Raw genomic sequence first — 23128 nt, forward strand, 5'->3', positions numbered from 1 at the left:
TGACTTTACTTATCAGTGATGTATAAAGAAAACTTGAGTATGACGTAAAGTTAGACTTTACACAGTAAAATACTGTGTCCTTGGAATACACTGTCATTATCAGATGAATGAAAGTCAAATTGACAACTTGAACCACTTTGAAGCATTTTTACTTGTTTGATGGAAATAAATAAACTGTTAAATAGATACATGAAATATATAATTAACATGATGATATGATAAAAAAAAAAAATGACTATCGCCATGCCATTTTTTATGTTCTATTTCACATTTCAGTGTCCTTTCGGCGTCACGTGGATTGTTCGTGGGTTAACATCAGTGCAGCTCAAAACGTCTGGTAATTATGATTATGAGGACATCAATTTATCTTCTCTAGATCGAACTTCTGGCAACTATCATTTTTTGTATCATGCTGAATAATGTTAACCCACTTAGAACCTGCTCGATGAGTGGCGACCAAATTATCTTTCGTGCATTATCATGTGTATCTATGAGGCCATTATCGTCGTCAAGCATGTGCTTTCGATAATGGTCTCTTGCATTCCTGTTACTCCTAAATGTTTAATTTGTGTTTTGAACAGTTGGTACGTGAAACTCATTTTCATTTAATGCGTAAAGACCCTGCTGGAAAGAGCACAGTGTCCCACAGTGTGAGAAACACACTGTGAACACATTATGAACACAGTGTGAAATCTCTTTACACCGTTAAATTCGAGTGTTTCAACAGTGTGAAGACATTGTGAATCATCAATTCACAGTGTGATACAAAACATTGCCATGTTAACACTCTGTGAAAACCAAACCACAGTGTGAAATCATGTCCACAACTGTTAAATTCACGCTTTCTCAAATTCAAATTCAAATTCAAACTTTATTTTCACTTTTTTTTCACCAGAATGTACAAGAAACAATATGATAAATTTGACATGCGAGTTGTTGAAAATATACATAGCCAGACAGGATTAACAACATGTTCATGTCTACATGATCAGTTACGTACACTCTATATACACTCTGCGCAAAAAAAGTGGAGGTACCCACTCAAAAGACTATGCTTGTATCATGTGGGTACCTCTGTGGGAAAGGGGAAGTAAGGGGGGGGGGGAGGGAAACTACCAAGAGTGCGGGAAACTGGGAGAGTCGGAAATAGAAAAAAAAATCGAAAGCAAAAGTGTGAAAAAAGGAACAAAAAAACAGGGAAAAGAGGACGAGAGAGAGAGAGAGAGAGAAAGAGAGAAAAACCTAAATCATTTTGATGCATACACCAAGGGCGAAAGCCCACAGAGACAATTAGCCAGGCGTCTTCGAAAGCGATACAGTGTCGAGCTGCTTTCCTGCTGAAGAAAGTGTAAGGGTGGGATTTCACGGAGCACGCGAACGATTTGCGAAGGACGCGAATGGCAAAATCCAGCATTCGTATTTTAGTCTGCAAAAGATCGCCAAACGAACGTGAGGGTTCGGAAGCGTCGTCAATTGTTCGCAAATGTCGTTTTTACTTCGGCGAGACTTTCAAAAAAGTTTGAAATTTTTTGCGAACCTTTTCCGCACACTTGGTCGTGATTTACTCGTGAAATGTTCTCGAAATTGTCTTTAAAGCCTCGTCATATGCGCACGATCTTCGCAAGACACGCGCGATGTTCGCAAAATGTTCGTGAAACCCCAAACAGACTCCGAAACTTTGGAGTATGTCTTGCGTATGTTACGCGAAATCTGCGAAGTTTTTCCGATCATTTTACGACGTAAAGGCAAACTGTTCGCGTACATTTTGAGACATTCTCGCGAACGTTTAGCGCACGTTTGGGGGATGTATGACCTATATGTTTTCTACAAATAAAAATCGTAGCATACATCTAAACATCAAACAATTATCAACAACTATAGTAACAAAAGAAATTAAAGACTAGCAAAGAGAAAGAAATGTTTGATATACCCAAAAAAAAATCGCAGAATACTCTTAAAATTAATCTAAAGTATGTTAAATTTCATTTGAACTATAGAGATTTTGTGTTGGAGGAACTGCAAAAAAAAAAAAAAAATCAAATGCTTTACTAGTGGAAATAGGTCCTAGGGAAAAAAATGTAGGCAAGCACACGATAGAGAAATGAGAGAAAAAGAAAGGAGAAATAGTGGAAAGAAAAAAAATTCAACTCAAAACAGCTTCCACTTCTCCTTGGGTACATTTTCTCCCATGATTATTGAAAATTTTTCGTTGTTCGCATTTCCGTCGCGTGTTCTTCGTGTACCTAAACATGCTGTACTTTAGCAATGATACACACGACATTCGCACATACGTCGTGGAAACTTCGCACAAATTGCGCAAGAATAGTTTTCGGCTTCATTGTCGGAACACATTCGGAGAAAAACTTTTCCGAATGTTGGATTTTGTCATTCGCGTCCTTCGCAAAGCGTTCGCGTGCTCCGTGAAATCCCACCCTTACTGAAGACGAGAACACGTAAGGAATGCTAGTACGCAGTAAAATGATCGATGCCTCAAAAGAACGCAGCATATAATGAAAAAAGAGAAGATGATGTCGTGCTTACGAAATACATGAAAAAATTAAATTCATTCGGCTACATTCACATACATTAAAGTCAACCGTATGACCACACTGTGAACACACTGTGGGACACTGTGTTCTTTCTAGCTAAGGGGATACATGCTCGAAATTGTTTTGTACTACAAACATTTTTATTCACTTATGTTAACCATCAACCAATGTCCATGTAATTCGCTGTAATTATCACTCTGGAACTTTGTTCATTTAGCTTTCTTTTATATTCTTTGTAAGAAGGAAGAATGCAAAAATCATTTCAAATCGAAATCAAAATCAAACTTGTTATTCATTAAAAGCACCCCTTTAGGCACTCGCGATCTATCAGTAATAGATTCGTTCGTGTAAATCATTCAGAACGGCAGCCAGTGTTCAGTAAACTAACTACCCAGTACATACATACAGGGATACATTAATTCACACTGTATGTAAATATCGGCAGCAAGGGGCTTACGCTTATAAACATTGCGGGAGGTATATTGAATTTATGTACATGGGTTTATTGCCACTTGGTCTACTGTCAGATGGTCTACTTCCCAGTTTGTCTAACACCACTACGACTAGACTTGGTCTACTATCAATTTCGTCTAATGCCCGTTTGGTCTACTTATCACTTGGTCTAATACCCAGTTTGGCTACTTATCGTTCCGTCTAATGACCAGATGGTCTGATTGCAGTTTTGTCTCCTTGGACTTTTTCCCATTTTGTCTGATAAACTGTTGGTATTTGACGAAGTGGGCATAGCCCTTCTGGAAGTAGACCAACTGGTAATGAGGCTAAGTGGCAATTGGACTAAATGGTCATTAGACGAACTGGTTGTAGACGAAACGGGACTAGACCTTGTCCAGTCTGGCCCTTTGTGTAGGGGTGTCCTCAATCCCGACATAAAACATAGAGCTCCCGATTATGAGCCCTCTACAAACCTGACGTAAGAGGGAGACATACCAAACCCCTCCGAAACGCACTTTGCGAGGACGCCCCTAAACAAAGGGCCAGACTGGACTAGACTATAGACCATGTGGGTTGAGACTAAATGGCTATTAGACGAAGTGGAAGTAGACCAAGTGATAAATCACCCACCAGTGGACGTACTAGTTGTGTTGCTATAACCACCCCCCCCCCCCTTACGAGCTTCGTCCTTCGTCAGCTCTACATCAAGTGTACATTGTACAATATTATAATGTAGATACATGAACAACATTAATGGCTGTAGATCTGCGAGTTATCAACGGTAAACAATTGTATGAAGGCAGAGTAAATAAGACAGATAAGTGTTGGCATAACTCAACGATGTGGGTGTATGCATCAGGAGATAATAATTTTTGAAGGCCTTTTTGTGTTTGATTTGACAAATGACATTATATTTATGGCTTTCTGAAAATTAAAAACCAACAATACATGAAATCGTACTATAGATACACAATAAAATGCATGAAAATGTGTTTCCTCTTAGTTCAGTTGATATCATTATATGCCGAAAATAGAACAAATACTGCTTCATGAAATACAAAAACAAGAACTATCAAGCCAGGTTTTGCTGGGGTGTAAAGGTTTACGTAACCGTACCACCAACAAATTGATTTGCTTCGTGAGTCCACACATTTGGCAGTGATAATTCAATTTTGAAAGAATTTAATTCAATTCGTAGAATAATATAACAGTCGACGTCATTGTACTTTGTTTTTTAGTGTGTATACTAAGCAAAACAAATGTCATATTCCTACTCTTTAAATCAACCAGCTGGAAGAATTTGAACGAACCCCTGCAATACAATAGTTATTGTTATGCTTACTGAATACAGTTAAGTTTTTATTTCAGATAATTTAAAATGACTGAATAATGGAAACTATGCATTTCTTGTATTTCCATATCTGTAGGAACAGTGTTTTGTCGCTGACGTCGGCAAACCAAGTAATTCAAGTGTTCGAGAGCGACATGACACCCCTTGATATGAAGACATCGAAAAAAGGCTCACTCATTGTCAAGGACAACCAAACCAGGCCAGTTCCAAAAGTGAAAACCTGTTCTATCGTCGGCAATGCTGGTATCCTTGACGACAGCGTTTGTGGTGACGTCATAGATGAAGCGGACATGGTCATTCGTCTGAATCTGGCGTACTTCGGCGGGAAATATGGTCGAGACGTTGGGTCGAAGGTTAACATTATGACGCTGAATTTGTACCAGTACAGGAAAATAACACAGTGTTTCAGTAAAACGCCAGTGAATTTAAGATACGACAATTTCACAGCACAGTGTCGGGATTTATTTGACAGACTTCGAGCTGTCAACGGCAGCATTTTGTGGCATTTTAAAGGATTGGGACGATTTAAGGACTTCCGAAATGCACTGACGTTTCTCCACAAAGTTGGAATCAACGTTTCCTTTGCATATAGTCCCAGTGCACCGATGTCGCTTGCAAAAAGGTATGGTTTTCATTCCCAACGTTTGTTACGTGGAGTTGGGGTTTTGCTTTCTATTGTCATGATAATTATCTTCATCTGTATAACTCTTTCCTTTTTAAGCATGTACACAATATATATTTTTGAGTAGCATAGCACTGTTTGTGCCTCTCACTTTCTCCCCTTCCCCATTGCCTGTACAATGGATATACCTATCATTAATATCATTATTTCTTCGTCAGCAGATTCAAAACTACATGCAGGGCTCCACACTAACTTTTTTGTTTGGTGGTCCGATGGGGCCACTAAAAATCCTCATTTTCAAGTTTTGGTGGCCCGAGAGAAAAATTTGGTGGCCCGAAAAAAACCAATAAAAACATTAAAAGTCCTTGTTTTTAATGAATCAAAATTATTTCAGTTTTATCATAGTAAGAATTGGAAGCTGGACATATCTACTCATAAATTAACCTCAAGAAACTCGCAACACTCACTCTCAGGCACTCATTTAGTCCTTTTCATCCATCCTTTAAACAAATTTAACTGCTATTTTCTGGTGCAAAAAGTTACGAATTTATTGACATACTTTTCAAAAAAAATTTGTGGCGGACCACCAAATTTGCCCTTTTTTGAAATTGGATGGCCCGACTTTAATTTTTGGTGGCCCCGGGCCACCGTTATTGTCGAGCCCTGCTACTATGTATTTAAGCAAAAAATTTAAAAGCCATTTATCATTAAAGCAGTGGCTTACGCACCCGGCGCGCCCTCCTCACCTTTTTTTTTTTTGTTAAAACAAAAGAAATAAGAAGAAAAATGGGGGAGGGGGGACTGAATAACTTCAATAATATTATAACAATTAGTCATATCTTGAGATTTGAGTTTGTGGCCTGATCGCCTTGGGAAAAAAGTCAAATTAACAAAAACAAAAAACTGAAAATTTGAAGACGTTGTGTGCAAACAATATGGCAAATCGTGAGGTGATTACATCATCAACTTCCTATTTGCATATTTATTTTGACTGTTCAAGAACTGATTTCCTGAAAAAAAACGAAATTTCACAATGTCATAACATGTTACCCGAATTTTTATTCGATTTTGATATTTTTAATGTTCCTGTGAAATGTTGTTCTTTCTTTGCCTATTGCCTTTTAACTGGTCTGGAATTTCCTTTTTACAATGTTGTGCAGGCCCGTAGCCAGGATTTTTCAAGGGGGGGGGGGTGCGGTCACTAAAAAAACGGACCTTCGGTACCAATACCAATGATGACACACACACACACACACACACACACACACAATTATATATATATATATATATATATATATATATATATATATATTCTTTGGACGACCGAACTACAAAAGTTGTATAAGAATTTGCGCGCGAAGCGCGCCGCAAATTGTGAATTTTTACTGTTTTAATGACGTTTTAAAGTCTCGAGGAAATTTGTATTTTTGTCTGTTGCATGCAATCGCGTTACGGTATTTCATCTAGGAAATAGTAAAAACTCATTTTGCCAGGAAGTTGCAAAGTTTAATTGTGTTCGAGACTCTGCGCGCGTAGCGCGCCGCAAAATTGAGAATAGTGATTTTCCTGGTGTTGTTTTAACTTTTATTTTTTCTATTGTATACCCGCGTTAGCAGGCCTGAAGCCAGGATTTTTAAAGGAAGGGGGGATTGCGTTAATTAACAAAACGGTCCTTTGATACTGTCCCGGGAGGGGTATAGCGACAATTAAAAGGTGGACACCATGCTCATACATGGACTTTCAAAATGGCCCCTAAACGAGTAATGATCATATGATTTTTTTCGGGCCTTAAAAACAAGTATTCCTTAAATGTTTCCTGCACCCTAAAGAAGTACTTCATCATGATTGAACAATATACCATTTTCCCAAATTTCGGCCTTTTTGATACCCTTTGATTATATACGCTCGTATATCACACTTTCCATCTAATCCGTGAGAAAAAACGACCCCTATTACGCGTTTTCTTTAGCGAGTATGGTCACGGTGTCCACCTTTCAGTTGGAGTTTTCCATCCCATTGGATGCTGTTTGGAAGATGAAACATTCATTTTACTATACTATACAGTATATCAGACGTTGGTATGCGAGTTTGTCAAAAACGAAAATAAATAAGACAATTTTTAAAACAAAATGAATTGTAAATGTGAACCATTTATATTTTGCCTCCTTGTGGTAGGATATTTCCAGCATTTCCGAACTTTCAAATAATCATTTTAGATTTAATAATATTAAAGGTAGTAGATCCGATTCGCAAACATCTCCAATATCAGTCAAATGTCATATTAACCATCATGCTAAGAAGGTTTTCTTTGTGAAATTTGGAGGTCAGTGAAATTCAAAAATCAAACATCCGTTAGCCATTAGAAGAAGTTGAGTGCAAATTCAGACCTCAGGCTTAGTGCTCAGATGTTTTCCTATTTGATTCTACTGTGCACACTAAGATACATACTGGAATGGTTATTTCTTATTTATTAAATTATAGTAGCATATTTGGTTACTAGCTGTCTCTAGGCATTTTCGAATTTGGGCTGCAAAGAGATCCACTACCTTTAAGTTAGAAGAGAGATAAGTAAATAATGATAAAATAGACAAACTAAAAAGAATGAGTTTCTTTTGTAATACTATCTGACAAACTTTTTACTTTACCATTTTACTTCATAGCTCAGCACTTTCCATTCTCTCTCATACCCTCTTACCCATTACATTTAAATGAAATACAACTAAAATGAGTTTGCGTGCCTGCATAATACTCTTTGGAAATTATAAGTGAGAATGTTCTTAGGTTTTGGCTCACTTTAAAATGAGAACCAATAGAACTGTCACAACATGAGAAAATGTATAAGTAATAATCAACAGTACATTTCCGAATTTGGCCTGCAAAGAAATCCGCTACCTGTAAGTTAGAAAAGAGATTAGTAAATAATGATAAAATAAACAACAAAAAAGAATGAGTTTCTACCGCCGTATCCAGAACAGAGCCTGAAACGGTGCAGGCTCAAGAAATCGTTTGTACTAATACGTCTTGTTTTTAAGACAGGCCTTTCATTTTGTTTTGTCTCTCCTGATCGTTCGTAAGAAATGCTAATTCATGACCACCTTTTCACAATTTGATTGGAGCATGCATTCATAATGGAAAATAGTTGACATAATAATCTATCCCCAGGCATTATCATGCCAACATGTACTTATATATACATGTACTATATCTTTGTGAGACGTAGATATGAAATGTCTCAGGTTTTCGATTATAGTAATTTCGAGGAAATTTCTTTAATTTTTATCATATATGTAAACTTGAGGCTATTAGATTTTCATCCACTTACCTCTGTTCCTGTGAAAAAATGCAAGTATCAACCTCAATGTCATCCACGAATCGCACGTACTCGGGCGGCCAGTGGAAAAAAAAAACACCGGTCACACGCGCCAAGGGCCATGGCATGCAGTGCCAATATAATAATAGCTCGCACAAATTGATACATAACATTTGTGTTTGTGTGCATGGGGACGATCCGATGGTTCATACAACAAAAGGGTTTCGTACAATTATTTTCAACATTGTTAAACGTAGTCTTCCACATTTACGTAGCATATAATGTGTCTTTATATTTATTTGGATTGTCATCTTGAGAATTGCTAAAAACCGTTATTATGAAAAAGTGGACTTCAGAATTTGGGGGGGGGGGGGGGGTGCGTACGCATCCGACGCACCCCCCCCCCCCCCCACCCTGGCTACGGGCCTGAGTTGTGTGCTATATGCCTTTCCCAATAGCAAAGGGAAATATGCTCCTATACTCTGTTCCTGGTTTAGGGCATAAAATGGAGGTCCCTTGTTTGAAAGTCCCAACCCACGCACTTGAAATATTCCACCTCATACCATGGACCTATGGATTAGGTCCATGCTCATGCTAACCATTCATCGCAATGTACATAGCCCGGTGAAGTGGTTTGCCTCAAGTATATAAGTAAAAACTTTAATAGTCATTTATCATTAAAGCAGTGGCTTACGCACTGGGCGGGGAACTCTTTACATTTTTTTTTTTTTTTTTTGTTAAGAGAAATAAGAAAAAAAATGGGGAGCTGAATATCTTCAATTTTATGACAATCAGTCATTGGGATTTGACTCTGTGGCTTGATCGTCTTGGAACAAATAAAAATAGGAATCAAATCAACAAAAACAAAAACTGAAAATTTCAAGATGTTGGGTACAAACAATATGGCAAGTCGTGACGTGATAACGTCATCAACTTCTCATTTACATATTCATATTGACTGTTCGTGAAAAAAAGTGAAATTTCACAATGTCATAACACGTTACCCCGAATTTTTATTTGATTTTGATCATATTTTCAATGTTCCTGTGAAATGTTGTTCTTTCTTTGCCTATTGTCTTTTAACTGGTCTGGAATTTCCCTTTTACAATGTTGTGTGGTATATGCCTTTCCCAATAGCAAAGGGAAATATGCTCCTATACTCTGTTCCTGGTATAGGGCATAAAATGGAGGTCCCTTGTTTGAAAGTTACAACCCACGCACTTGAAATATTTCACCTCATTGTACCATGGACCTATAGATTACATAGGTCCATGCTCATGCTAACCATTCATCGCAATGTACATAGCCCGGTGAAGTTGTTTGCCTCAAGTACATAACACTAGACCCCCATGCATGGGAGACTAACCATGCAAGCAGCGCTGTGATAGTGCAGATTAATACAATCATACCGCCATCTTGCCTTGTCTTGTACAGATGAAAAATGAAAACAAGCAAACAAACAATAATTAACAGTCCTGGTCGTAATTGCAGAGAGATGGAAGTGGAGTGTATGATGCGCCTTTCAAACTGCGTGGTTATCTTCGTGTTAACATGAAAGAAATATGTAAGACTGAAAATCCCGTTCTTTGTCATGTCTTATACCGCGATTACCATGATCACTTCAAAAACACGTTCAAAATGTGAGCTGGTTGAAGGGGTGATAATTTCGTAGCTTTAGTTACAACTGAGTGAGCGCTTCGTATCTATTTTGAAAAGGTGTTATATATAGACCCTCGTTATTTTCATATGCAGCGTATTGTATGGGTAAAAATCAATAGCTGCTTGAGTCTGGGAGTCCTTAATGAGGGCTCTCACAGAGATTGATTGATTGAGGCCAATTTAGGCCATTTATTCGGCAAAATAAAACACAAAAACATATAATAGATAGTGACATTTACAATGAGAGCCAGGCAGCCTTGAAAACATCTTGTGCTTTTAGTATGATGTCTACATACGAAAATACTACGCCGAATATTTCGCGAGGTTTTTATTTTCGCGAATTTCGCGAGTCAGGTGCAATTTGCGAAATTAATGGCACGCGAAAATATTGATTGATCCCGATGTGAATGTGACGTACGCGTGCACATTTTTCTGTTGGTCAGTACATGACTCCACGATCGCGATTTAAGCATTCGCGAAATCGTCGAGAATTCCCGATTCGCGAAAATTTAGACTCGCGAAGTATATGGCGTATACAGTATGTACTCTACAATGTCAAACAGATTATATTACAAATAATTCTGTGCCTCGTCAAGTAGATAAACAAGACACCATCACATACTCTCACACGTAAAACACACACACACACACACACACACACACACACACACATGCAGTATACATGAGGATAGAAGACAGGATAGATGAAAAGAACCTTGTCTACTTGTTCAACAAAAACGAAAGAAAAGAGCACTTCAGTTCAGTAAGCATTTAAATCTATTTTAGGAAGACTTGTGCTGCATTTTAAAGCAGTACTTAGTACGAGCGGAATGCAAATGAAAATGAGAGTTTGTTTGGAACATTATTGTCAAATACACGAGGGAGCATACCTCTATGGTATGTAAACATAAAAATAAGAATATTCAATCTGACAACTTCATGCAATGGCAAAATCTTCATTTTCATAAACAGTGGTTGACTGGGGCTACAATTGGAGCGTTACTTATTAAACGTATTGTTCGTTTTGAGGATATAACGATTATGACAGGATATAACGATTGGTACCTCAAAAGTTTCCCTGAGTTTCCTTGTCTTAGTTTGTGTTTCAGATTAAAGTACCTTTCATATAACTAACACTGTGAGACTTACTCATGTCTTAGTAATCATGCAATAATGGTTTCGTACAATACGTGTATATTGATTGTCGCGGTACCGCGTCGAGTCAAACTAACGGCTCGTTCGAATTTTTCAGAGCCCGCTCTGCTCTGGTACGAAACCATTATTGCATGATTACTAAGACATGAGAACACTTTGGGGCGAGTAATTCTCACAGTGTTAGTTATATGAAAGGTGCTTTAACCTGAAACACAAACTAAGACAAGGAAACTCAGGGAAACTTTTGAGGTACCAAAACTTTATGTTATCTTTAACACAGGATAAGAGATGGTGAAAAGATTGGGCTGGAGATGGTCTGTCTCATGGATATAGGAAAATTCAATTCAATTCAATGCAATTCAGTTTATTTTGACAAAATGAATGATAAAGAACATGCTTAAGTGTGTGCTTGTGTGTCACACACAAACACATTGCTATAGCTTCTGACCATTCGAGCATTGAGATTCAAGGGTTTCTGGGACGAAAACCGTACTAGGGCTTTCTATACCTCAGTCGCTAGAGCACCGGGCTAGCAATGCGGAGGTTTCGGGTTCGAATCCCGATTAAATCCAATTTTCTTTGTGCATTTTTCCACTAATAAATTCATTTCTTGTCATTTTCCTTCTGTTTGCGTTTGTTAATGACAAAAAAAAAATACAAAGAAATGACAACATACCATGCATTTTTGAACCTTTTACCAAGGGTATTCATACGCTCCAAATAAAGATATGTAAAGCAACATAATATTCTTTGCTGCAATTTAGGTATGCGTATATAGGCCTATATGTTTATGTTCACATAATACTGGGCCCTGTCTTATAAAACTTGTGATAGAAATCAATCAATCACAAATCTCTTGAAAGCTGCAATCAATCGCAACCTGTGATTGATTGATTGATTGCAGTTCTTCGTCTTAATTTCAATCATAACTTTTTTTATAAGATGGATTTGCATTCAATCGTAAAGTTGTGATTGATTTGAATCAATCACAAGTCTTTATAAGACGGGGCCCTATAAGTGTCTACATAAGAATATACACATATTTACGTACTATGATTCGTTCAGCTGCATACATTTTCTTGCCTCTGTTGCTCTCTCCTTCCGATCATATTTTGCTCAATCTCTAGCAATAAACATCTCGTAATTTTCCTTTATCTACATGTATACACTGGACAGTGTCTTCAACCTATCGTTTCCATCCACGGGCGTTGCCATTTACACCGCGGCTACCCAGTTCTGCAGTGAGATCCGCCTCTTTGGATTCTATCCGTTTTACAAGGATCCGACAAACCGGACTCTGAGGTACCACTACTACGATGAGATGCAGTTGAACTACACGGAAAATGGTCATAAAATGCCGCACGAGTTTGAACTGCTCATGAATATGGAAAAGAGAGGCGTTATCCGTGTCATCAACGATTGTGCGGGAAAGTGGGATAACCGGATATTACGATGTCAACAGCAAAATTTTTAGACTAATTCTTGCACTTAAGTGCAACAGTGCTTTGAATGTTCTTCGTGTCATCAACGATTGTGCAGGAAAGTGGGATAACCGAATATTAAGATGCCAGGTGCAAAATGCTTCTAGACAGCTTCAAGAAATTAGAGGAAACAGCAGAAATAATTATAATCGGACACAAAAAGTGCAGCCGGGCAATTCAACAGTTAGGTGGACATGACATCAATAAAAAATGACAACCACACCGTCCTCCCCACATTCCACACACTGTGAACGCTACTGGTTCTATGACAAGCCGAATTGTCGCTGGTTTCGGTATCTCTGAGAGTGCAAAATGATCACATTTTGAAAATTGCAAGGGTTGACAAAAATGGTCCTAAAATCATAACACATTAACCAAAATTAAAGAACTTGGTGTCATTGTATTGGAAAAAGTATGGCCTTTTCAATAGTATCCAAAATAATGACATATTTGCAACAATATTGGTGAGAATAAAGATCTTAGGTGTTCCGTTCTTTCTGGGCCACCGTGTATATTTGCTGGAACATTCGCCATGAAGCTTAATTGAAATCAATGTGACATTTTGTTTGCAGTAACTTACATTATTGCTAACTTTTTTGTCATAAAACCTTCTTTTCTTTAATGTTTCTTTTTTGTAACGTTACTAGCCGACCCTTTAAGTAACCATGGCAATTCTAATATTTGTATGATTGTACAAGCTGTATTAATTCTTTTCTATATCATAAACCTGGAATGGATAAACATGCTGTAAGATGATTTTGACTGAAAATGAATAGATTTTGATATAGTGATAAAAGTAAATATGTACATTTGTGGTTTAATGTAACGTTACTAACTAAACTGCCCAGCAACGTTTTGGCGCAATATAGCGAGGAGGTTAAAATAGTGATTTTTTTTATGAAATGGACACCGACTTTATACTGATGTCGAATGTCTGTTTACTCGATCATTCAAAATTCAATTTCATGTTCCCTTTAAGAGATAAAGTAAGATTGAAATTCCAGAATGACAGGAGTTTTCTTGATGATTAAATTAAAATCATGAAAATAATTGAATTATGTGTTTTCCTCACCACGATGTTTGCACCATGTCCCAGTTTTTAGTTTTTTGTTTTTTTGAACTCTCATCAATAACCTGTTGGTTGAAATCAATTTCAATACCTATGTACAATATGTATTACTGCTTTTGTTTTTAACGGTTGGTGTGCTAATGCAGTGCTACTTTATTTGCAATTTTAATCATAGCTTTAAGTTCTGAGTTATGAATGAAAATCTAACGTTTGTGAGGGTATGTGCAATTTCTCTTCTTTGCATGCTTTTTCTTAGTTGCTTAAATTGGTATTATCAATGTTTATGAGTAATCTAATTGCTGTACAGTCTCAATGTGTTTTTAACACTTTTGTAGTACGGTATATGTATATTTTTTTTCGGGGGGGGGGGGGGGCTAACATGCAATATTTTTGCTTATAGTGTCAGTCTGATGTCTTTTTCTTCTTTTTGTCCCCTAGTTGTGAAGATGAATTATCAAGTCTGTTGTTAACTTTAATGTTTCTATTCACTAGCACATAAATCATCATCACTTTATCATTTGAAATGAAAATGGGAAAGAAGGCGTGTGTTGTCCTTAGAATCACCTCGAGTGTCACCAAAATGCTACAAGAACTTGATTGGACCACTCTGGAACAGCGCAGAGAAAATGACAGGCTAATTATGATGTACAAAATACACAATAATCTTACTCCTCTTTCAGCACACGACTATATTATCAAACAGGCTACTCAGTTAACGAGAGCCTCGCAACCACACTCCTATCAGGTACCATATTCGAGAACTGAATCGCATCGCCATTCGTTCTTCCCAAGAACTGTAAGGAACTGGAATTCCCTGTCGTCAGACATTGTTTCAGCGCCATCTGTGGGATCATTTCGAAACCGTCTAACGGTTGATCACAGTGGCTAGTTGTTTTCGTCAAATTTTCTATGTGCTTGTAAATATCTGTAAATAAATTGTATTATAATGTAAATAGCACCAGTCTGCAAGAATCTTCAGTCTATTGAAGGAGGCAGACTTAATGAGAAGAAGAAGAAGAAGAAGAAGAAGAAGAAGAAGAAGAAGAAGAATCAATTATGATTGTGATGCAAGTGTAATAAAGGAACTGATGGAGACCGGTTTTACATTACTTACTTTGAGTCATATTCCAATAGTGCATAGTGCACATCATGCACATAGTGCGATAAATGTCACTTCTTACCTTTAACACTCTTTGAATTAGGTTTGGAAAATATACTTCACGTTAATATTCAAGATATTTTTTCCTGTTATATTAATGAAACACAAGCTTTGTTATTTGCTAATACACATTTCATTTCATTTCATTCCATTTCATTTCTTAACATACGGATGTACAAGCAAAAAGCCCTAACAGTTTATTGTATTACGTGGTAAAAAAAGCAACAACATATTTCAGCTTATTCTCCGAACACACAATACATGTATTTTAATATTTTTCATTTCAACGAAGGGTTAGAAGGACGGAGAATTAAACTGAGGTCACATTCCAGTTGTGAATATCAAGAGTTCTGGTTTCTCCTTCAGATAAAGCATTATATTTTATTTATTTTATTTATTTATTTCCAGCAATAGGGTGGATAGCCCTTTCAGCACAGCTGATTTTCAAAGGGGTCCACTTGACATACATGTACATATAAAATTCATATAGAAAACAACAACAGCGATAAATACACATTTTAACTTGTACAACGTGGGTATGAAATCATTGTAAAAAAATTAGAAATGTGACTTACAGTCGACTAATTGATAAATTCATCAAAATTATTTCAGTGGCAAGTAGAAAAAGATATACACACAATGACTCACAGTCGACATGTTAATATCATATATTGAAATAATGGCAGTAATAGAAATAGCCGGACAAAAACGATAGAAATATGCTCAGAGAACTAAACTTAACACAACTAAATACCTAATCAAGATACTAATCAACAACAACAAAAACGTATTTAAGTGTGTGTGTATATATATTATGAAGAAGGGGATATCTAAAACCGGAAACTTGGAACCGGTGACCAAATGATAAATAAAACAATACTTCATATAAAAACAGATATTAAAAAAACAGATATATATATATATATATATATATATATATATATATATATATATATTATAGATGATGACTGGCGGAGGAGGGAACATACCAACATACCGAATGTTCCACCCGAAGGGTTTGCAATGCTATTGAGGGAGGTCATAAGTCCCGAGACGAAGTCGAGGGACTTATAGCCTCCCGAAATAGCACTTCAAACCCTGAGGGTGGAACATTTGGTACATGTTCCCGACAACAAAGGTCATAATCTGTTATATTATATGGGTTAGTCAAATACGTCAACGTCAACCACCAAAAATCGTACAGATTCAGTGTACGATCTTTGCAACCACGGCCACCAGCATGCAGTGCAACGCACTCGATCGCTCGCTCGCGCAGTGCAGAGCCAAATTTGCTGTGCGCGCGCGGTCCTAGGCCTTCTGTCATTTGTTACTTGAAAATGTGAACATTACCAAGAATGTTCGCCCATGGGCGAACATAACGAATGTACCTCCATCACGTAACTGTGTTTAATCAATCACCAACCGGTATTTGACTAACCCATTTAATATACCACTACATGTATATATTTGTTCATCTATTATAATATTATAATGCAAGTTTCAAATAGGTCCCTATTTGTTTCAATGATATTCAATTTGAAAAAGACCTATGGGAGAAATTCTTATAACATTAAATTATTTACAATATGTAAAAACTCAAAACTCATATTTACTATATTTTGATGTATTGTCGGGCTGCTATTGTGTTTTAGATGACATCATACAACTTAGTTTTCCTTTATAATTTTATAAAAAGTTTATTGAAAGCACTTTTTATCATAGAACCATAAGTTGCGTCTTCGATGAAAAGCGTCTGCGATAAAAAAAAAAAACCAACACAACAACCCAGAATACCTGATCGCCAGTCTGGCATTGACCAATCAAAATCGTATGCGTAACTCCGCTTCCTGCATGGTTATACTGCGCGAGGCTTTAGTCACACCTAGCATATGTTTACAGTGCAGATTTTCGTTCCGGCTCGATCTCACGATCCCAACAACACCTTAAAAAGATTTAGTGAGGGAGTCGCGGAAAAGGGTGAAAGCTACGCGATTTTGGATAAGGGAGCAACTTTACTCCTTGTGAGGTACATTTCACACTTACAGTCTGGATAGGGTGCAATTGTTGCACCCTTAACTAGACTCGAGCAAATACCTAAACTGGTGAACTTTGTAGATGTTTTAAGAACTCAAATCCTCACGTGACCGGCAAAAACTTTATAACTTGACGCTGTTCATGCGCTATGAACTTTTGAATCCCAACAGAGAAAGGAGCAGGGATGTTGTGTTGTACTTGTTGCCTGGGCGTATCGATTCCCTATAGCTATACATGACAGGGACAGGTAAATGTAATGTTATTTATTACTATCTAAATTACATGATCCCCAGCACCAACACCAAGAGTAAGTGATCCATCAAGAACTCCTGCATTTCATCGCGTGTATCATTCTAATTTTTTATCAATGATATAGTTTGACTCATAAAATGAAGATCAATTGGCAGGATCACATCCCGACAGAGAGATCCTCACTCGTGCCAATATGCCCAGCATTCACACCGTCCTTAGGATGGCACAGGCAAGATGGGCTGGACATGTCCTGCGCATGGATGACCAACGCATCCCCAAGGTCCTTCTGTATGGTGACCTGGCGGAAGGGAAGCGCCAAGTTGGACGTCCAAAGCTCCGCTTCAGAGATAACCTGAAGTTCCTGTCGGAACTTGGGAGGACCTTGCCTTAACCCTATAAAGCCCAAGGGGGGCACATTGTGCCCCCCCCCCTACCAGATTTTCATTTGCCACTCCTTCGCCCTTAATCCGATTTCAACCAAATTTGGTGACTTTTCCTAAAATCTTATTGCGAACATTTTGCTATAAATTTAGCTATATTTGATATTGCTGGTTGCCATGGCAACTAACTGACAACCATGTCAGTCAGATTTTGCATCTTTTTTCTGTTCTCATTTCATTTGACAGCATATACAGTGTATGAAATGGGTGTTTCTTTGCTGAAATTTGTTGAAGGAGCAAAATTTGAAGTAGTTATGGTTCTGGAAAGTTTTTCTTATTATTTCCTTTGTTTTTATGTGACAAAGGCATAAAACAATAGATATAATAGAGATAATTGAAAACAATAATATTTTCTAAAGATTGCCCTTCTAATTTGTGTTATTTTGATTCCTTCACCCAAGTTATGCCTCTAATGTCAATAGTTTATCATATTATCAATTTGCAATCTCAAAATTCCACTATTATTCTTATATGAAATGTCATAACTATACATGTCATAACTATGCCATAACTATACATGTCATAACTATGTCATAACTATACATGTACTTTATTAACGGGAGTGTGTGTAGAGGCAGTTGCATTTTTATTTTGTACCCACATTTCAACATTGCAATAATATACAGCAGTCAGTTAACTTCTATGGTTCAGATAGTTTGAGGCGGTATGCAGGTAACCAACTGGGTGCCTTATCTTTTCCACCCTATTAAATCAAATGATTAATGAGAGTTATGAATAGTTGGAATGTAATGTTTGACACCCATCGTTCACGCTAAAGCCAGTTTGTATACGTTATGATATTGTACATGTATATTGCTTCTATTTGCTATTGAATACGTGTATTATTATAGCAAGTTGGCTGTCTGTAGTGTCAGCTTCGGTATCCTTATTTGTGTCGTGTTTTTTCTTCTTCTTTTTTGTACCCACATCTTAATATTGCTCCGCAGTTATTATACAACACTTAGTAAATTTCTATGATTTTGGATAGCTTGAGGCAGTATGTAGATCTCAATCTAGGCTCTTTTTTTCATTCACTCTAACTAAATCCCTAATGAATTATATGAATAGTAGGAATGCAATGTTTGACACCAACCTTCTGATCGCCTGAGCTAAAGTAACCTTTATGTTATGATACTCTTCTGGTATGCATACTGTTAAAAGAGTCTTTATAAGAGTCGTTGTCTTAGATGTTGTTGTTGGATATAATAAACTAAACGGAAAGGTTGTTTATTAATGAAGTTTATTTGACATGCTTGATAACATATATAATTTGGAAAAGATATATTTTTTGATACAAACTATAACATTGAGACACCGTGTTGGAAATGCGGGATATCTTACTTGTAAGTCGCAGATTTGAGTATTGTATCACAGTCCTTACATTGCATTCCAGTGTATTCCACTGCATTTGTACCCTCCAGACATTCATCAATTTCAACGAGTGGCGGCAGTTCCTTAAATGTCGAGCGTGTAGCTTATATTCATTGCTTCTACTCCTACCAAAGTGTGTAAAATGTATTCCTTGTTTCGTTTATTTTTTTCGTGTGTTTGTCTAGTCATATTGTCTTGCGAGTTTAAAATGTCGATGCGCCGCTCTCCTGCATACCGTATATTACTGCCCCTGTTCCTCCTCCACTTCTCTCTGGGTCTTTGCCTCATACACTTGAATGCACTCTTATTCTTACCATCAACGAATATGGTAATGCCATCTATTTATGATGGATAGTACGACTCAGGTTGTGAATTTTCCTTATCACTCTCTAAACAATGATGATTTTTTTGATATGTTTAATCATGGTTCGGTAACTCATGAAACAAATGAATCCTACAGTAAACGTTTCTGTGCAAACTATGATTTTAATTCTCATACTAAAAGTGTACATTTTGGTGAAGATAATAATGAACAATATCTTAGTTCTGAATATTTTACAATCAATCAATTCAAAGCTTTATCTGAAATTACTCAAAGTTTTTCGTTGATGCAACTCAATATAAGGAGTTTGAATCGTAATTTTGATAATTTTTGTTGTTTCATGAATGACATTCATAAATCATCTTTCTCTGTAATTGGTCTGAGTGAAACATGGATCAGTCCGACTTCTATGCCTACGTTCTCTCTTCCCGGGTATGATTTTATAGAAAACAGTCGTCAGCATAAGAAAGGTGGAGGAGTTGCCCTGTATATAAAGCAAAACCTTGATTATATTATTCATAGTGGATTGAACTGCATGAGTGAAGCTGTAGAATCACTCTTTATTGAAATTAACGTGCCTGGTTCTAGGAATATACTTGTATCAGTCATGTACCGACCTCCGAATTCTGAGGTTCAAGATTTCTTTACTTATCTGCAATCGTTATTGCAAAATCCAATTTTTAACAATAAAGATTGTTATATTATGGGAGATTTTAACGTAGATTTATCTAAGTTTCAGACATTAAATTCTGCTCAGAATTTATTAGATATTATGATGTCCTCATCTTTTTTACCCCTTATAACAAAGCCAACTAGAGTAACTAATCATTCAGCAACACTTACTGATAATATATTCTGCAATATCAACCCATTACCCTTTTCTGGCATTGTTTTATCAGATTTGTCCGACCATTACCCCATATTTACTCATATTCCAGTTAATCGCAAATTTAATTTGAATTCTTCTGTAGTGTATTTTCGAAAAGTTACACCAGATAATATAGCTCGGTTGCAAGATGGTTTTAATGCAGTAGATTGGTCTGAGGTATATGATGCTGAGGACCCAAATTATGCTTATAATTTATTTATGAGAAAATTGAATTTACTCTTAGATAAGTATGTTCCTTTAGTTAAGAAAAATAATAGTAATTATAAAAGTTTCCCGAGACTCCCGTGGATATCCAAGTCCTTGTTGCGGTCAATTAACCGAAAAAATAATTTGTATTACGCTGATAAAATCAAACGTACTGAGGAATCTCATCATAAATATATTTCATATAAGAATGCTCTTACTCAAATTTTGCGTTGTGCAAAGCGAAAATATTTCAGTGATCAGATACATTAGTTTAAACATGATATCCAAAATACTTGGAAAGTTATTGATTCGGCCATTAATAGAAACAAAGAAACATCCCGTATTACTACAATCAAACATAATGATCTTACAATTGTTGATTCAAGGTTTATAGCTGATGTTTTTAATCAATATTTTTCACAAATAGGAAATAATTTTGCTAAAAAGATTCCTAAATCTCAAAAGTTATTTGTTGATTTTTACAAACGCCTAATCCCTGCTCCTGTTTTTTTTTGCTCCCACTCACCGGAACGAACTAATTGATATAGTTTGGAATTTAAAGAGTAAAAAAAAAGTGTTGGTTATGATGATATTGATAATGTTCTTTTAAAAAATATCATAGAGTTTGTTGTTGACCCTTTGGTTCATGTGTTTAATTTGTCTTTAAGTAATGGCGTTGTCCCCGAGGCTACGAAAGTATCTAAGGTTATTCCTATTTTTAAGAAAGGGGATAGGGAAGACATCAGTAATTATAGACCAATATCTTTGTTATCCACTATCTCTAAATTACTGGAAAAAGTTGTACATTTTAGACTTTTGGATTTTCTTAATAAGCATAACATTTTTTCTAATAATCAGTTTGGTTTTCGGCAAGAACACAACACATCTCATGTAGTCCTTACTTTCTTAGATAAAGTCTCCAAAGCCATCGATAAATTTCATCATACTATAGGTGTGTTCCTGGACTTCTCCAAGGCCTTCGATACCATTGACCACAAAATACTCCTTTACAAATTATCCCATTATGGTATTCGAGGCATGGCCTTGGAGTGGTTCAGGAGCTACCTTACTAATCGCAAACAATTTGTTTATATTAATGGTCATAAATCTGTTATGCATGATATCACTTGTGGTGTCCCGCAAGGAAGTTTACTTGGTCCACTTTTATTTGTTCTTTACATCAATGATATTGAACATTCATCAAGTAGGCCTATTCTTTCCTTTCTATTATTTGCTGATGATACAAATGTGTTCTTTTCGAGTTCTGATCCTGTGTTATTGATTGTGTTACGAATTTGCCCATGTAATCACCTAACAATGTGGTCTTCATGTTTTATGATCATGTGTATGCGATCACACGTGCACGACCGCGAATGTTTGTAAACACCACTAGTTACGTAATCTCCTTTTGAGTCAGTCGTTTCGAACCGCAGCCTTACACACTTCGCCCAGGTTGAGTTTAATGTTGTGAATATATTAAGCTGGGCGTGCCTGACGGAATTTTCCATGTATGTAATAATGCTCATGTTAAAAATCCATTGCTCGCGTCAGTCGACAATCAGACTCCGGTTAGAAAGGACCGTTATAACTTTCTCAACGTCCCGTCCATGGTCTTGGGAGAAATTGCTCTCCCTGAGACAAGTATCCTGCGGACTGAGTTAAAGTGCTAAACAGCAGGGTAATCCAGTGGATGTCAACCTCCTTCTAGCCTGTTTCCCTTCGACGACGACGGCGTCGGTAGGTTTTCGTTGACTTGGCCAGGCGAACAACCAGGCGGTCTGGAGCCAACACCCACCTGTGATTCCTGTGATTGCTACACGGCAACTAGGGGGAGCCACGCCGAGGTCGATCCCGGGCGTCGAGACTGTGTGAGTGGCAACGCGCACCTGGCGGCCAACGCCCTTTTACCCGGCGTAGTCGCGGAGCTGCAAGCTGACCTGAGATAGCGTCGCCCGCTTATTCGACGACGTCCCCGTGCGTCGACGCGCTCTCGACGTGATAGCGTCTGGCGTCGCCTCCCCGTCACGTCGCAGATGAGTTGGGCCCCGACGTTGGTTCTGTTAGGGTAAAACCCTGGCCAGGTATCACATAACCTGTCTTTGAGTTATCTTTTGTTGAAACGATCCGATCTAACATTCAATTGTTATGGTTAATTTCGCTGTAATGTTTTGAACAATTATCATTATTCCGGTTGGAAACTGATTGTTAAGTAAATTCTTAATAAAGCTCCGGAAGATTTGTTCATTTCAATTCACTGTGACCGCCTTGCATTCATTTGTGTGAGCTTGACCGTAACAATTGATACTATGAATATCGAGATAAAAAAGTTACTTTACTGGACTAGAGCCAACAAATTATCAATTAATTTTCAAAAAACTAAATGTATGCTTTTTAGTAATTCTTTGGAAAAGTTATCTCAGAACATTTATTTGGATAATGAAGTTGTAGAAGAAGTTTCTTCAATTCGATTTTTAGGTTTGATCCTTGATAATAAGCTCACTTGGAACTTGCATATTGATTCAATTTGCCGTACAATTTCTAGAAATGTCGGCGTAATCAATAAAGTTAAATTTTATTTCCCCAAAATGTTTTATTTATGTTATATTCATCTTTAATTTTACCCTATCTGAACTATGTCATTCTCGCCTGGGGCAACACTTACTCCTCATATCTAGAAAGAATATTATTATTGCAGAAAAAAGCTCTTCGTATTATTTGTAGAGAGTCGTGGAGATGTCATACAAACGATTTGTTTTATCAAAATAATATTTTAAAAATTAAGGATTTGTATTGTTTGAATTTAGGTCAGTTTATGTACAAATTGAT

The 23128-nt window shown here is 37.0% G+C and overlaps 1 protein-coding gene across 1 annotated transcript; it reads left to right on the forward strand.

The window, feature by feature from the left end:
- Positions 1–289: 289 nt before the first annotated feature.
- On the forward strand, positions 290–13897 carry LOC139728341 (alpha-2,8-sialyltransferase 8B-like). Its single transcript, XM_071639289.1, has 3 exons — positions 290–337; positions 4430–4975; positions 12276–13897. The coding sequence occupies exons 2-3, from the start codon at positions 4488–4490 to the stop codon at positions 12571–12573; spliced, it is 786 nt and encodes a 261-aa protein (XP_071495390.1). The 5' UTR covers positions 290–337; positions 4430–4487; the 3' UTR covers positions 12574–13897.
- Positions 13898–23128: the final 9231 nt, after the last annotated feature.

Source organism: Diadema antillarum, unplaced genomic scaffold, assembly GCF_040938485.1.
Source record: "Diadema antillarum isolate AM-2024a unplaced genomic scaffold, OU_Dant_1.0 scf00000019, whole genome shotgun sequence".
Lineage (NCBI taxonomy): Eukaryota > Metazoa > Echinodermata > Echinoidea > Diadematoida > Diadematidae > Diadema > Diadema antillarum.

What these genes read in the sequence shown, in the direction of transcription:
- LOC139728341 (XM_071639289.1), top strand. Translation starts at nt 4,488, where the DNA reads ATGACACCCCTTGATATGAAGACATCGAAAAAAGGCTCACTCATTGTC. An exon ending in CCGATGTCGCTTGCAAAAAG is followed by an intron (nt 4,976 to 12,275) that starts GTATGGTTTTCA and finishes TACACTGGACAG; the next exon opens with TGTCTTCAACCTATCGTTTC.